General features: G+C 39.0%; 1 protein-coding gene across 18 annotated transcripts in view; it reads left to right on the top strand.

Moving 5' to 3' along the window:
* Nucleotides 1-16154, top strand: part of PLCB4 (phospholipase C beta 4) — a 435586-nt gene that overhangs the window by 265910 nt on the left and 153522 nt on the right. For all 18 annotated transcript variants that reach the window (XM_034947281.4, XM_034947277.3, XM_055104916.2 and 15 more), the window contains 3 exons: nucleotides 1828-1908; nucleotides 2710-2769; nucleotides 3598-3741. In XM_034947281.4, coding sequence (XP_034803172.1) covers nucleotides 1828-1908; nucleotides 2710-2769; nucleotides 3598-3741 — 285 coding nt within the window. The remainder of the gene's footprint in view (nucleotides 1-1827; nucleotides 1909-2709; nucleotides 2770-3597; nucleotides 3742-16154) is intronic.

The raw sequence follows: 16154 nt of genomic DNA on the forward strand, positions 1-16154 counted from the left end.
AATGAAACAACTCTTCTATACATGTCCCATCACACCCCCTGTCATTCTCTTGAGGTGCTCTAGCCACACAAACAAATTTCTAATGTGAGGTCAATACCTGCTCACTCTGCCTGGCATGAAGATTCATCTAAAGTATCAACTTCTGGGTTAAGCCTTTTCTAAAAGGTTGAACTGTCCAAAAATGCCATTTTGAAGGGTCAAAAAATGTCATATACTGGCGCTTTCATATTGTTAATAATTTGCTACCACTATTACAAGTCTGAACCACGCATTGTTGATAGAGCTATTACTTGCTGAATTGGAATTCTGTGTTATGTGCTTTATGTTCACCATCTCATTTAATTCCAGCAATAAACCCAAAAGGTGGGTGGAACTACTTCCACTTGTTAGACAAGGATTCTGAAATTTAGAAAGGGTCTTTCTGGGAGAGAGTACATAACAAATGGTGGAACTGGGTTTTGACTCCAAAAGCAAAAATTATACCATGCCCTTTCCTTTGGTCTTATTCATGGCAATGACAGCAGTACAGAGCACACGCCTGATACAGAGTTGGAATACATAAATACATACAGTAATACTTCATCTGCCAGAAAACTACCCAAATTGAAGGCTGCTTTGTTCAGGGACCCCTAGGACTACTTTATGATGGCCTAGTATCTTGGCATTGGATTTACCTTGATAAATGTTGTTGTTCCCCTGTAATTTAGAAAGATAAATTTTAACAGGTGAAACTAAGAGTCTGAACGGCCCTTAAAACCTTAATCCTGTAATTACTATTTATTTGTTTTAAGGCACTGCCTTGATCCATGTTTGCCAGACAGGTTCCTAATTGCTGGCATTGAAATGATCTAGGAAGCCAATTTCTTCAGCTCATGAAAAGAACATGTAGATTTGTTGAAGTGTGGATGATAAGTATTGGTGTAGTGCAGTCAGAGGGCACAGGACATCTATGTTCATTTCCCAAATGCCCTTTTTCTTTCATTCACATGGATTTTTCCTCTCATTCCTAAGCACAGTGGTGCTCTAATAAGACAAGAAGTCAGTTGGCAAGTGTAACACAGATGCTCTGATGCCTTGAATTTGGCTAATATTCCTTCTTCATTCAAACGTGATTCTGTAGCTTTCCCTGAGTTTCTGGTGTCAAAATTCAAAGCAATGGTTGTCAAACTTTCGTGTGTGTCCGAATCTTCTAGAGGACTTGTTGGAACACAGATTGCTGGGTCACATCCCCCCAGACTCTGACTCAGTCCATCTGGACTGGGGCCCCATATTCTGCAATTCAGTAAAGCTCCCAGCTGATGTTGATGCTGCTGGTCTAGCGACTACACTTTAGCTCTAGGGGCTGTTCAAGATCTGCTTTACAGGACACCAAATGAGGTTAGATAAAAAAGCAAAAATCTCAGCAAATATCTGAACGCTAGATTTTACAGACAAAAAAAAAAAAAAGAAAAAAACACAAAACAAAAACTAGTGACTTAAAAAATAATGTATCTCCTGATTTTTGACATCAGTGGGCTAGAACTTGGGAATCCTTCTTCCAAGATATTAAGGAAACTTTCTTCTCTGTGACTTTCATGCTTTCAGTCAGTATGCTTTGTTCTTAAACCTATCCTAGAGCAAGATGTTTTATTAAATTGATCAGTTTTACAATATAAACTTGAAAGCAAAGAGTTTTCAAAATGAAAACATTCCATAATACAATAAGAATTGTGGATATTAGATACAAAAGGGTGATTTCTAATTTGTTTAGAAGCTCAGCAATATTTTCATTTTTATTAGATTCAAAATGGTGTGAGTCATGAAGATCAACACATTTCTTTTTGACAGGAATCCTTTGTGTTTGAACCCAGCTGCCTCTTCAAAGTGGATGAGTTTGGCTTCTTTCTGACATGGAAAAGTGAAGGCAAGGTATGGCCCAAGAAGAGCAAGTTGTTCTTTCTGCTTTGTGGTTTAAGCCATTTTGTTTCTCAACAAGTAGACTGAGTGCTGTTGATGAACCCTACCCTTATTCATTCATTCAAGATTTTTAAAAATGTGCCTACATGTGCCAGGCGTTGAAGTATACAGTGATGATTAAGGACATTATCCTCATAGATTCCAGTCTAGGAGCAATGTCAGGCATTAAAAAATAAGTTACAAGTCATTGAATGTTGTGAAAGAGAACACTGGATTGTCAAAGAGCTTAATTTAATCTTGGGAGTTAGAAAGAAATCTGCCAGAAGAAGAGATGCTCAAGCTGAAATCTAAAAGGTACATTAAAAGTGTGTTCATCTCATTATACCCTGGGACTTAATTCGATGTATGATACAGTGTCCACATTTAATGAACAATTGAGCTGAATTTAAGAAAAGAATTAAAGTTATATAAAAATTAGCATTTTTCTCCCATTTCATGTACACACATGTATTTAATGATTATTAGCAATGTTTTATATATAAAAGTAACAGATTTTAGAAACATTTTTATATTCAGCATTGCACATATATATGTCTATATATATGTATATATATGTGTGTGAAATGGAATACTTGGGGTCTTGATTATTTCTGATTATTTACAATAATTATTATTACATGGTTTTAATTACCTCTTCAAGCTGACTGTAATCAGCACTGCCTTCATCATCAGAAATTTTTGCCAAGCAGTTTGCCTGTATCATAGGTATGGCATAATTTAAGCTCATTGCTGTGTTGTATTCTCTCTCTTCAGGAAGGACAGGTGCTAGAATGCTCCCTCATCAACAGTATTCGGTCGGGAGCCATACCAAAGGTACCTGTGATTGGTGTTTGCTTTTCTAAACACGGATTTACTTATATTGGAAATGGCCATGGCTTCTAGAGATAAAAAACTCACTCTTTGTATCCAGGCTACTTAAAACATTTGATCTCAGTTTTGAGAATAACATGTGGTTGCTGGTTGTGGTAATGTCACATTTATTCACATGAAACCTCTGTGACTCTCCTCTGGTGAGAGAGAGGCTTTGTGGACAAGCAGACCCTAATAAAAGGCTCTTCTATCCAATTGCCATATTCCAGGTCCTCCAATAACTACAATCAAAACTCTAAACAAAGACCCTCACATCTAGTTTCTAAATCAAAAATTTTAGGCCAGACACAGTGGCTCACACCTCCCAGCACTGTGGGAGGCAGAGGGAGGCAGATCCCTTGAGCCCAGGAGTTTGAGACCAGCCTGGGCAACATAGTGCAACCCTGTCTCTACAAAAATTACAAAAATTAGGGTGTGTTAGCATGTGCCTGTAGTCTCAACTACGCAGGAGGCTGCGGTGGGAGGATCCATTGAGCCTGGGAGGCAGATGTTGCAGTGAGCCAAGAATGCACCACTGTTCACCAGCCTGGGTGACAGAGCAGAGACTCTGTACCTCCCCCAACCAAAAAATTTGTAATACCTTTCTTATCAGTTGATTTCAAGGAATATATAGTGTTACAAATTTCACCTCTTCAGGTTTTAGAATAATGCTAGGTGTCTGGGCCCTTATGTTTATTTTTACATTAAATGTGGTTTCTTTTTACCACGTTTCTTCCTCCATGCTCTGTGATGTAACTTATTTTTTTTTTCTATCTGTGTACCTCTATACAGGATCCCAAAATCTTGGCTGCTCTTGAAGCTGTTGGAAAATCAGAAAATGATCTGGAAGGGCGGATAGTTTGTGTCTGCAGTGGCACAGATCTAGTGAACATTAGTTTTACCTACATGGTGGCTGAAAATCCAGAAGTAACTAAGGTAGCTTCAGTTAAATGGCCTCCTTCTCTTCCCCACCATGTATATATGTTGTGTGTTTAATTTTAGGTGTGCTATATTTTTATATACTTAAATTGTATGGTAATTTAAAAGTTAGCATTGCTTTGCTGACATGTTTCTGTAGAAAATCAGCAATTAAAATACCCTTTTAGCATGTCACTCCTGTGGGCCAACAACCCAAATACCTACTATGATATGTTGTAGGGATACTAGTCCAGCACTTCTCCAACTTGAGTGTATACCAGAATCCCCTGAGCTCTTGTTAAAATGCAGATTCGGATTCAATAGGTCTGAGGTGGGGACAAGATTCTCCTTTTCTAACAATCTCCCAGGTGGCATGGATACTACTCATCTGACAACTACAGTTTGAGTGACAAAGGTCTAGATCAGTACCACCCAGTAGAAATGCAATATGAGCCACATATATAATTTAAATTGTTCTTGTAGCTGGGTTTTAAAAGTAAAAAGATACAGGTAAAATTAATTTTAATAAAATATTTTATTTAACCCAGTAGACCTAAAATATTGTCATTTTAATAGAAGATCAATATAATATTTATTAGTGACATATTTTACATTCTTTTGCTCATACTAAGTCTTAGAAATCTGATGTGTATTTTCAAATCAGACTAACCACATTTTAGGTGTTCAGTAGCTGCATATGGCTAATGGCCACCATACTGGGTGGGCAGTACGGGTCTGGATGGTTAAGAAATCCAAACTCCCCCTCCCAATAAGTTATTAAAATATTGGGTTAAGATCAGTCTTTTAATACCATATCCAACATACCATTGCCCTGGCAAGTGAGTCTCAAAGAGACTTCTCGAAGAAGTAGAAAGCCTCTTAAATATTTTGTCTGCTAATCATGTGTTTACAGGGTGATTTTACCTCTGTACAGAGCTCCCATTATCTTTCTGTAATGTGTGTGAAAAGGACTAAGCCTTCACTTTCCATGGCAGAAACATGGGTTTGGGGGAATGGGGAGGCATTTTGTCTTCTCATTAACCCTATAATTGGAAACTCAGTGTAGGTTGAATGAGAGAGGGTTCCAACAAGTGGAAACTCAGTGTAGGTTGAATTTCTAATATCATTAGAAATATTGAATTTTAGAGCTAACAGGAAATGTACAGGGAAGATCATTTGAGGACACTGAGATTACAAAACTTAACCATGAATCCAGGATAACTTATGGCAGAATTGAGTTCTGTTGACCCCTAAACCATCAAAGCTCTATTACCCTCACTCACAAAGTATGGCCCTCATTCCAGAAGTACGGACCCCTCCTGGGAGCTTGTTACACATTTGAGTCTCAGGCCCACCCAGATGTTCTGATCCTGAATCTTCATTTTTGACAAGATGCTCCAGGTGACTCGGATGTGTGGTGAAGTTTGAGAACTCCTGTTTTGTAGCTCTGGAGGCAGAAATGGATGCTCGATGTCACATAAGAGCGTTTGGTTCTGTCCTTATTGTGGTGGTTTTATGCTATCTTTCAGGTCACCTCACTTTGGGAGAACAGATTTTGCAGTGCCTTCAAGTTCTTTTATTACTCTTCTGAGATCAACTCCTTCTTTAATTACCAATTCATATTACAAGAAACAGGATGATGCAGTATGAGCTCAAGTATTGGGGCTTTGGGGCCACATTGCCTGGGTTCAAATCCTTGCTCGTCCCCTTCCGAGCTATGTGAAGCAGATATACAGCTGGACCTCTCTGTGCCTCATTTTCTTCATCTGTAAAATGGGAACAGTACTAGAATATCTGCTCTTAGGATGATTGTGAGGCTTACATGAGTTATGACGTGGGAAGCACTTTGTGTACTGCCTTTCTTATTGAAAGCCCTCAATATGTGTTAGCTATTAGGATGACAGAGGCCAAGAATTTTAGAGTTCGAAATGGACCTTAGGAAGGGCTTCTCACCTCATTTTTCAGATGAGAAAAATGAAGCTAGAGAGGTAAAGGAACTCTGAGACCACACAGCAAGCTGGGCCAGAGTCCAACCTAAAACCAGGTCTTCTCATGCCCTATATGCTGCACCCACTTTGCCCTGTGCCCTGAGCAAATACAGTCCTGGGGAGATGGCTCAAATCAGTAAATCCCATAATGTTTTTGCTTTCCATAATTTGGTTGCTGTTAGTCTTGGCCCATTCTAAGAACCACGTTCTGAAACATACCCTTGAGTAGATTATGGATGTGTACCGTTGGCCCTTGAACAATGTGGGGGTTAGGGCTACCATACCCGTGTGCAGTTGAAAATCCATGTATAACTTTTGACTCCCCCAAAACTTAATAGCCTACTGTTAACTGAAAGACTTATGATAATATTAACAGTCAATTCCCATACTTTTTTATGGTATATGTATTACCTATTGTATTCTTACAATAAAGTAAGCTAGAGAAAAAGCAAATGTTAATAAGAAAATCATAAGGAAGAAAAAATATATTATTCATGAAGTGAAAGTGGATCATCATAAAAGTCTTTATCCTCATCATCCTCACGTTGAGTAAGCAGAGGAGGAAGAAGAGGAAGAGGTTGGTCTTGGTGTCTCAGGGGTGGCAGAGGTGGAGGAGGTGGAAGTGGAGTCAGGAGAGGCAGGCACATTGGTGTAACTTTTACTGAAAAAAAAATCCATGTATAAGTGGGCCCACATAGTTCAAACCCATGTTGTTCCATGACCAGTGGTATATGTTTGAGGGTTGGGGGTGGGGGGATGTATACTTCAAGGGAAGATTTGAAGGTTTTCTCCTAGTATTATTGCCATTGAAATTTAAGAGCAGCTAGCCAGTTAAGAACTAAAAAATAATTCTGTATTGGATTTTTTATTCAAACTCAATACTATTTGAGCCTGCTCTTACTGAAGAAACTAAGTGTTTCAGCTTCTGGGAACTATTACATTGAATTTCATTAATAGCATAATATATAAATAAATATAAATCTCATTGTCCAAACCGGACAGTGCATTGTCCTTTCGGTTGATTGACACTGGAGAAAATATTGAGTACATTTTTTCACCAAATATACCTGCATGTGGATACTCTTGCCCCCTTCCTTATCTCAAAACTTAAAATAACCATATTTACCACCTTCAGCATTGACAACATTTTCTCCATCACCATCGTTTTATTTCTATTCCTCTATATGTGTTTCTATTCCTAATAGAACACACAAGCCATCAAAGTGAAAGTCTTTATATGAAATACACATAGATATAATTACCTCAGTTCGAAATGGTGGCAGGATACATAAATCAAATTGGGTCAATGAGAAATGTAGAGATTTCCCAGGGTACGTGAAATAGTGTTTGTGACTCAATGAGTGGTTCTACTCAAACGTGAGTATAGCCTAGGAGCCTAGAATCAGGGGGCCATGAAATATACTAACAGCCCTCTTACTTAGCCCATGCAATGAGAAGGTGCATTTTTGGTCAGTTTATCACAAAAGTCAATTCGAGCAAGTAATCATTTTTTAAAATTAATTCATATATACCTTAAACACTGTAACTTAAAGCATATAAATGTTGTTCTATTGTTGACTAATCTTTTAATGTTAGGGACAAGCCTTTTCATTAATTGTGGATCTGTTGAGTGGGTTTTATATTTTGGGTTTTTTTTTTTTTTTTTTTCCCCCTGTACTTTACTCTGAATGCCTCAGATAGCCAGTTTGGTTTCTTTAAGGTGGATCTGAGACTAAGGACACTCATTGGGCAGAGTGCAATGGAATGCAAAATCCTACAGTTCTGTGACTTTTTTCCCTAATCTTTTAGTTATCTTGTCTACACGGAATTTGAGAAAAATATTTTTAGCAACTTGCCTTTAAAGAAATCTTCCCAAAATATTCAGCTAGAGAAACAACAACGCCCTTTCTTTCCACAAGATCGTGTCATTGGTTTATGCAATTTTTATGACAACTGACAATAAATAGGTTTGAAAACAAAAGTAACTCATGGTAGACATGTAAGGAGAGAGTAAAAGAGTACAAAATATTGGAAAGTGGCTTGCTGGCTGGGAGAGTCCAGCACTCCCTGGGCAATCTGTGTATTTTGTTTGTCTTATAAACACCTGATGAGTCTTGGTCTGACAAGTGAAATGTAAGTTAAGTGAGTTTCTAGTACAGAACTTCCTTATGAGTATCCTATGAGATTCATGAGTCTTTTTTTTTTTAATTCCTAGGCTCTTATTACACTTAAGATCTGACCATTTGGAATAATTCACTTAACCCAACATTTAATCTAGGCAAAAGGGTAAACTTTGAACTTAGTGTCTTTTATACCAAGGACCATGTTCCATGTGGAGGAAGCTTGCCTGACTTTCAGCAAGCCATTTTCCCTTCTGTATTTTTCTACTTCTCAAAGAGGATCTCTGATAGGTTTTTTTTCATATTCAAGTGGGTGCTTTAAGAGTCAATAAAATATTATCTGAAATCTGAGTTTCTCAGGGTTGAATTTTAAATAAATACAAAATACTTTCCAGTGCGTATGACTCTGAAAATATGATTGTGCTTTTTTCAGTAAAAGATAACAGCATTGTTAAGAGACACCTTGGTAGCTCACCTTGTCTTTTCTTCAGCTTCTCTCTCTGCTTTGAGAGTAAATAAGTTTGTGTTGCCACTCTTACCTATTTAGGAGATTTGTGCTCAGTTCTATATACCTTTCTCCTCTACCAATAAGTCCCAAATCAAAGCTTTCAACTCTTCTCACCTGCTTCTCCCACAGTTATTTTCATCTCAACAAATGTGCTCTCAGTTGCAGAGACCATTCTCAGTTGCAGAGACCATGAACACCTTCCTCTTGTGTCCTATGTTAGTCTGTTCACAAATACTGTTTGCTCTACCCTCAGCAGGTATCCAGAATCCGGCTGCTCCTCACTGACGTCATCACGACACAGTGGCCCAGGCCAATGGTCCAGGCCAATATCATTTCTTCCGCATTGTGCCCCAAGAGGTATCTAACTGGTCTCTTTGCCTTAGCCTTGCCCATTTTGGTCTAGTCTAAAAACAGCAGCTGGAGGGATGTTTTTAAAATGTAATTCAGATCAAATCACTCCACTGCTCAGAACCCTCCAAGGCCCTGCTAGATATCATCCCCACCTCCCTTCCCCTTTCTACCTTAATCTCTCTCTTTCCTCCTACGCATTTTCTTCCAGCCTCTGGGACTTGGCATTTGCTGTTCCTTCTGTCTGTATCATGCTCTTTCCCAGTTACACACAGAGCTTTCTCCCCCACAGCCCTCACGTGTCTGCTGGAAAATTGCCTTAGCAGGAGCGCCCCATTTCACCAGCCTTCAGCACTTCCTCACTCCTTTTCCTGCTCTGTGTTTCTTCTTAGCACTACTTACTTACCATAATATCCATTTATTCATTTATTTTCTTCCTCTGTCTGCAGGACAGCACTGTTCTGTTCACTGCTGTATCTGCAACATCTAGAACTGTCAGTGCCCAACACTTAGTGAGTGCTCAATAAAAACCTATTCTATTGAGGTATTTATGTTGACTAAATGAATTCCAACCCAAGTGATAAAGGTGTATAATCCTTAATGTTGTGCAACTCAAGTTTGTACAGTTTAGTTGTTAGAACAGCCAGGAAGATGATCCTTTGACAACAAGACTGAGAAAATGTGATTCAATGATAGTCTAAAGGGAAGACAGAACTCTGGGATCCCGTGTGTTATTTTTAGAGTCACATTTCAGGATGTAATAGGGCTGCTGCTAAGAATCCATGACAAGACTGGAGGTTTTGACCCTGGTGTCCTGGCCTCTTTCCAGTTTGGATCATTATATCCTCCTTACCTAAATCCTTCCTGTCGTTACAGTTAGAGAATTTAGCTTTCATTTCCTCTCCTAAACAGCTGCCTGTTAAAAAGAATTACTAACAAATTGCTGTCATATTTACCCCAAACCTAGTACGCCTTTCGCTAATAGGCGAGTCTTATACATCATAAAGCTTAAAACACTTAAGAATAAATGCAGCCTACTAAAAAAAAAAAAAACAACAAAATTTACCCAGTGTGATGGCAGATGCCTGTAATCCCAGCTACTCCAGAGGCTGAGTCAGGAGAACTGCTTGAACCCAGGAGGTGGAGGTTGCAGTGAGCCGAGATCGTACCACTGCACTCCAGCCTGGGCGACAAGAGTGAAACTCCATCTCAAAAAAAGAATAAATACAGCCAAATGAAGGTATTTTCCCATTTTTTTCTAAACTGAAATAAAGCTCTTTTTTTTTTTCCTGGAATCATTCTCATCTTTTTGCTCACTGTTTTACAAGGCACTATACAAATAATTGAATATGAGCATTCTAATAAGTTAATTTCATTAGAAAAGCAACTTTAGTTCCTCTCATGTTTTCTTCTCGCTCAGAATACAACTAGCTTGGATGGATTTTGGTGTCTAGCAAAGTTGAAGGCAGTTCAGATGTCTTTCATTAATAAGTTACAGCTGGCACTGCACAGCAAACTGAAATCGCAGAGTCACCAGACGTAAGATGGAAATGCAGGCCTCATTCAACATCTCCATAAATAAATCTGTTATTCTATACCAAGTTGAATTTTCCTTTGATTACAAAAAATAAGCTGTTATTATGACGTTCAAAATGCAAATATTGGGATTGAGTTTAGACCAGACTGCTCATTATACTTTATGCAGGTTTGTAAATATTTGGCAAACTTCATAAATTATGCCTTGTAATCAAGTCATCAAATAAGCATATGAATAACTACTATAGAAATTAAATTACAAAAATATTATGTATTCTTTTGTGTACAAAAAGATAAAGTCAGGTTATTTGTTACCAGTAATAAAATATTATTTTAACAAATTGGGCTGAATGTCAAAATTGCTTTGCTAAACTTGAATTGTGTTGAGTGAAAGACTTACTGCAATGGTTCCAGAAGAAGGAATTTATTCTTTGTTTCACTAAAAAAAAAATTGATTGTCTATTTAAATTGAGTCCTCCTGGCTTTGCTAACATCCTGCAAAGCCTCCAAGCCCTGCAACCAGTTCCTCTACTGATATTCAACCACAGCATTACCCCAAGGGATCAGAGACTTCAGCCTTGTCTGGGGACTTCTTAGAAATGCTATTGCATTTCTTAAAATTCAGTTTTAATTATACCGTATAGCCCAGTGGCTCTCAATACCTGAGAACTTATTAGAGATGCAGATTCCCAGGACCTGCCCCACCCTACTGAATCAGAAAGCTAGGATTTCAGCGGCCTTCCAGGTGATTCTTATGCACACTCAAGTTAGAGAATCACTGCTATGCAGAAAAGCCCAATCACTAACATTTATATCCTGCTTTACTTGCAGAGGCCTTGAAGAACTTACATTAACTTAGTGGTCTGATGCCCAGGCTCAACTGAGCTGATGCCTGCTGAATACTAAAGCAGCTAAATTGTAAATCTGAACTGCCTATTGATCACCCAAACCCCAGTATACTAATTAATAAAAGCTTCTTCACCACATTGCTTCAACAGTTTTTGAGGCTCAAATGTGGGATGAGTGTGTAGGTCTCTGTGTTAATTTTTGTTTTGTTTTGGGTTTCTTTAACGTTTCCAAGACTGAAAGTTGACATTTTCTTGTTAATTGTTTTTCTTGAAGCTCTTCTGAGTTCATTGGAAACAAATCAGTGAGGGGGGGCATTAAGCTGTCTGGAGTGCAGAGCTGTGAATCAGAACAAATAATTGAGTGCATATTCTTAAGTTTAAATGCCCCATCCCACCTAAGAGTTTTCTTTTTGCCAAATAAGGATAATGGGTTTTATTGTTATTTCTGTTGCTGGGTTGAATTTACGGACCATCAGTCTCTGCCTTACATGGGCTGTGGTCATCAGAGAATCTGTGGAGCTGGTGAAATCAGTCTCCTGGGGCCTCCCATGACCACCTTTTTCCTCTGTGGCTCCTTCTTCCTTGCCTGCCAGTTCTCATTTGCTCTTGCAAGACCATCTCTCCTAGCAGCTGCTACCTCAGTGTCTCATCCGTGATGGCGCTCTCTGAACTCTGAATTATTTATTTGTGCATCACCAAAAGTGATAGTTCCTTTAGACCAGATTTTTGAGCTCAGATGCCTGTGGGAGCCAGGGAAATGATGTGAATAGCTGAAAACATGTCAGGCAAAGACAAATACAGGAGGGTGTGGACTTTAGCAAGTTGGAGTGCACATACGCTGTTGAGGGGGACACTTTCACTTATTTCCAGCTAGTTTTCCAACTACCAAAACATGGGCCTGAGGTTTCTAGATTGTTTTCATGTCCGTTTAATACTAATGTGGATTTTTTACATGAAATCTCTTGATATTAAAATGTTGGCAACTCATTTTTTAAACATTGTGCAAAATGACAAACATGTCTGTGGATCATTTAGAACCATAGCTATAGACATCAGGCACCATGTAGCATTAACACACTTGCACTAAAGTGAATGCTAATATTGACTTAATGTGTTCACCTTATTGGCATTTTAAATGAAAGATACCTGTTTGTTCCTTTATTTCTTCATTCAGCTATTCATCCAGGAATATTTTTTTGATGAAACCTGAACTTGGACAAATCATTTCAATTATATTAATCTTTTTAATCCTCATTTGTTAAAGAAAGGAATTGCACCATGTGTCCTTTGAAGTCACTTTCTCTTATAAGACTTAAGGAAGGACTGGCTGGGCATGGTGGCTCACACCTGTAATCCCAGCAGTTTGGGAGGCTGAGGCAGGCGGATCATGAGGTCAAGAGATCGAGACCATCCTGGCTAACATGGTGAAACCCTGTCTCTACTAAAAATACAAAAATTAGCCAGGCGTTGTGGCCCATGCCTGTAGTTCCAGCTACTCAGGAGACTGAGGCAGGAGAATCGCTTGAACCCAAGAGGTGGAGGTTGTAGTGAGCCAAGATCATGCCACTGCACTCCAGCGTGGCAACAGAGTGAGACTCCATCTCAAAAACAAAACAAAACAAACAAACAAAAAAACTTAAGGAAGGACTCTCTTTGCAAAATAAAGTGTACCAGGAGCCAAGGACAGTCCAGGTTAGTTGCTTTGACAGGACACTTGTGTACACATGGAAATCCCTAGATAAGCTTAACCTGGACTACATCATCATGACACCAGGAGTCAGCTACTAGGATAGGAGGCTTTGTGGTTGGAGAGGTGACAGAAGTCATTCTGGGTACTTCCTGTGGACATTAAAGGTTGAGAGATCCTGAGATAGAATGCAAGAAAATCAGTTGTTCTCGGCTTCAATCAGTTACACAAGAAGGAAAGATCTGAGAAACATTCAGTGTGGAATCCAGAGGTTTTGTTCCTGGGTAAAGTTAGAGAAGCTAAAATAGAGACCAGATTCTAATTCTGATTAACTGGGAGTACGATGATACAGCTAATCAGAAATTGAGGGTCTGGTTACTTTGGATCAGGGAGAAAAAGGAACAATGAATTTGTTTAAATTTTTTTCTCTGAGGAACCTGTTAGTTGCATGACCTGCTATGGGTGATGCAATAGGACAGAGACCATATACTACTTAGGATCCTTAGGGGCTTGTCCATGGGGCGAGCTCTGTTCTATCTCTGTGGCACATCTCTAGGCCTCTGAAATCCTGAAAAGGTCTACGTTTGTTTGTTTGTTTGTTTGTTTTTGAAACTCCCTACTTTCCTAAGGAATTAAGTGTGGATTTTTAGCTGGCATTTTTCTTAGTGCTGGACTTACTTAAAAGCTCCTGGTCAAAATGATTCTTCAGGAACATGCAGCTGAAGCTAGAGGATATTTGCTGTTGTTTTCAGGGAATTTTGTCACCTGTATCAGTGAAGTTATTTCTTTGGATGAGACTATCAAAGATGAAAGAGGCCTCAAGCCTCCGCTTAGCTCCCAGGTTCTCTGCAGCTGCACTGACCATGTTGACAAGGTCATTTAAACATTTGCATGGACAGTGTGTTTTTATACTGTTGACTGGTATTTCCTGAATGCTAAAGGAATGTTGCTCATGATAGAGGGTGTAGTTGCACGACATTCTATGTAGAAAGCACAGGATAGTAAAAAAAGAAAAGAAAAGAAAAGAAAAAGAAACTAAAAATCCCCTAGAGTGTATTTCCCCTTCTGTGTCTTTTCTTAATTCAAGTGAAATTTATATAACATAAAATTAACCATTTTAAAGTGAACATTTCAGTGCCATTTAGTACATTCACCATGTTGAGCAAGCACCACTTCTACCTACTTTCAAAACATTTTCATCACCCCCAAAGGAAACTGCATGCCCAATAAGCGGTTCCTCCCCATCCCCTCTCCCCATAGTGCTGATAACCACTCTAATGAGTCTTTTTATTCCCCACACACTTTCCTTTTTATATGCAGTTGGACTCATGCTGTTTAATATACTGCATTTTATTATATGCATTTTACTGTTTAAATTAAAACTTTTTCTTAGGTTTCAATGTAACCGCAAATCCCCATGATCTGTGAGGTGGATTTTCATGGGCGCTCAGCTCTTGCTGTTTTAGAAATCATCCAGCCTCCTTCACAGTTGTGTTTGAAATACTGGCTCTTCATGGGGCACATGGTTTTCAGTGCTGGAGCCTTTCTCACCACTGCATTTCATGAACTTGACAGGTTTCATAAGAAGAGACTGTAGACCCAGCCCAGAGAAGCTCATTTTGTCCTAGTTGCAAGTGTTATCAAATGACTCCAAGGGAATGCAAAATGAATTACTCTAATTGCACTAGAAGCATAATGTGAAGTTTGTATTTCACCCTTTGGCCCCTGGGAGAGAAAAATGTCACTGACTTTAAATTGCTTTTCCATTTTCCACATAGCCCCAGTTTCCAGTGCTAGCAAAAAATTGCCATTGGGAACATAATGTATGCTGACATGGGCCTACATGTATTTGTATGTTTTCTCATCTGTGCGGCAAAATTAAAAACTGGATGGCATGAAGAAGTGGGTAGAATCCCTTGTATTACATGAGACTTTGTTGCCTCCAAGCTCTATGATCTGGAGCCAGTAATTTAATGATCATAATCCGGGGTCAGCAGGTGCAGGCCATGGGCTGAACACAACCCTTAGCCTAATTTTGTATGTCCTGTGAACTAAGAATGGCTTTTACATTTTTGAAGCGATGTTTAAAAAATAAATTAAAAAAAAAAACAGGGAAACTAGACAACATGGAACTATGTGTGCCCCTGAAGCCTAAAATATTTACTATCTGGCTCTTAATGGAAAAGATTTGCTGGTCTCTAATAATAATACTAATAATAGTAGCAGCAGCAGCAGGAAAATAGTTTATATTGTATGTCAGACACTGTTCAAAGTGCTTGATATGTATTATCTCATTTAACTCTCACAAGTCTGTGGGATAGGTATTATGATTATCCTCATTTTACAAATAAAGACGCCCAGAGAGGTTGAGTAACTTGACTTTTCCAAGGCCATACGTCCAGTAAGTGGTGTTTTGAGCCCAGGCAGTGGCTCTCTCTAGTGCTCTAGATCCTGAATTCTACCACCACCCTGTGCTGCAATTCACAGTTGGCTTCTTTTTCTTTTTCTCTTTTTTTTTCTGAGGCAGAGTCTCACTCTGTCCCCCAAGGCTGTAATACAGTGGTGTGTTCTCAGCTCACCACAACCTCTGCCTCCAGGGTTCAAGTTATTCTTGTGCCTCGGCCTCCCAAGTACCTGGGATTACAGGTGCATTCCACCACGCCCAGCTAATTATTGTATTTTTAGTAGAGACCGGGTTTCACCATGTTGACCAGGCTGGTCTCAAACTCCTGGCCTCAAGTGATCCACCCACCTCGGCCTCCCAAAGTGTTGGGATTACAGGCGTGAGCCACTGTGCACAGCCAGTTGGCTGATTTAGCTTATCTGTATAAAAACTGGGGCAGGGAGTGGGGGGAACAGCCTCTTTCACCTGTAACACTGTGTGATGTTAATGTACTTTTTAGGCAAATGTTTTAAGATCATTATCTGTGGGAGCTATAGTCATACAGTAGTACTTCCCGAATTAGTGGCCCGAAAAAAGGATTCCTTAAAAAAGTCCACATATAAAGGGGGTTCTTTGGTCAGCTAAGCATGAGAAAGCCTTTAGACAGGTTTCTTTATGGTAGCGCTTTCAGAAGAAGTATTTCTTTTTTTTTGGAGGAGCTGGGTCTCAGATATATTTGAGTCTTAGCGCTTTACTCTTTTTTTTTTAAGTTTTAGGGTACATGTGCACAACGTGCAGGTTAGTTACATATGTATACATGTGCCATGTTGGTGTGCTGCACCCATCAACAGAAGAAGTATTATTCTTACGTGGATCTTAGCAAGGAAGAAAGCTATTCAGCTGTTTCCTAAACTTTTTTTTTTATTTTTTGATGGGACACCATTAACATCTTTCAGAACCAGTGTGGCACTGAATAAAAGTCAGTAAATTATATCATAGAGGCATTATTCAGC

The sequence above is a fragment of the Pan paniscus genome, chromosome 21 (assembly GCF_029289425.2).
Source record: "Pan paniscus chromosome 21, NHGRI_mPanPan1-v2.0_pri, whole genome shotgun sequence".
NCBI classification, from domain to species: Eukaryota; Metazoa; Chordata; class Mammalia; order Primates; family Hominidae; genus Pan; species Pan paniscus.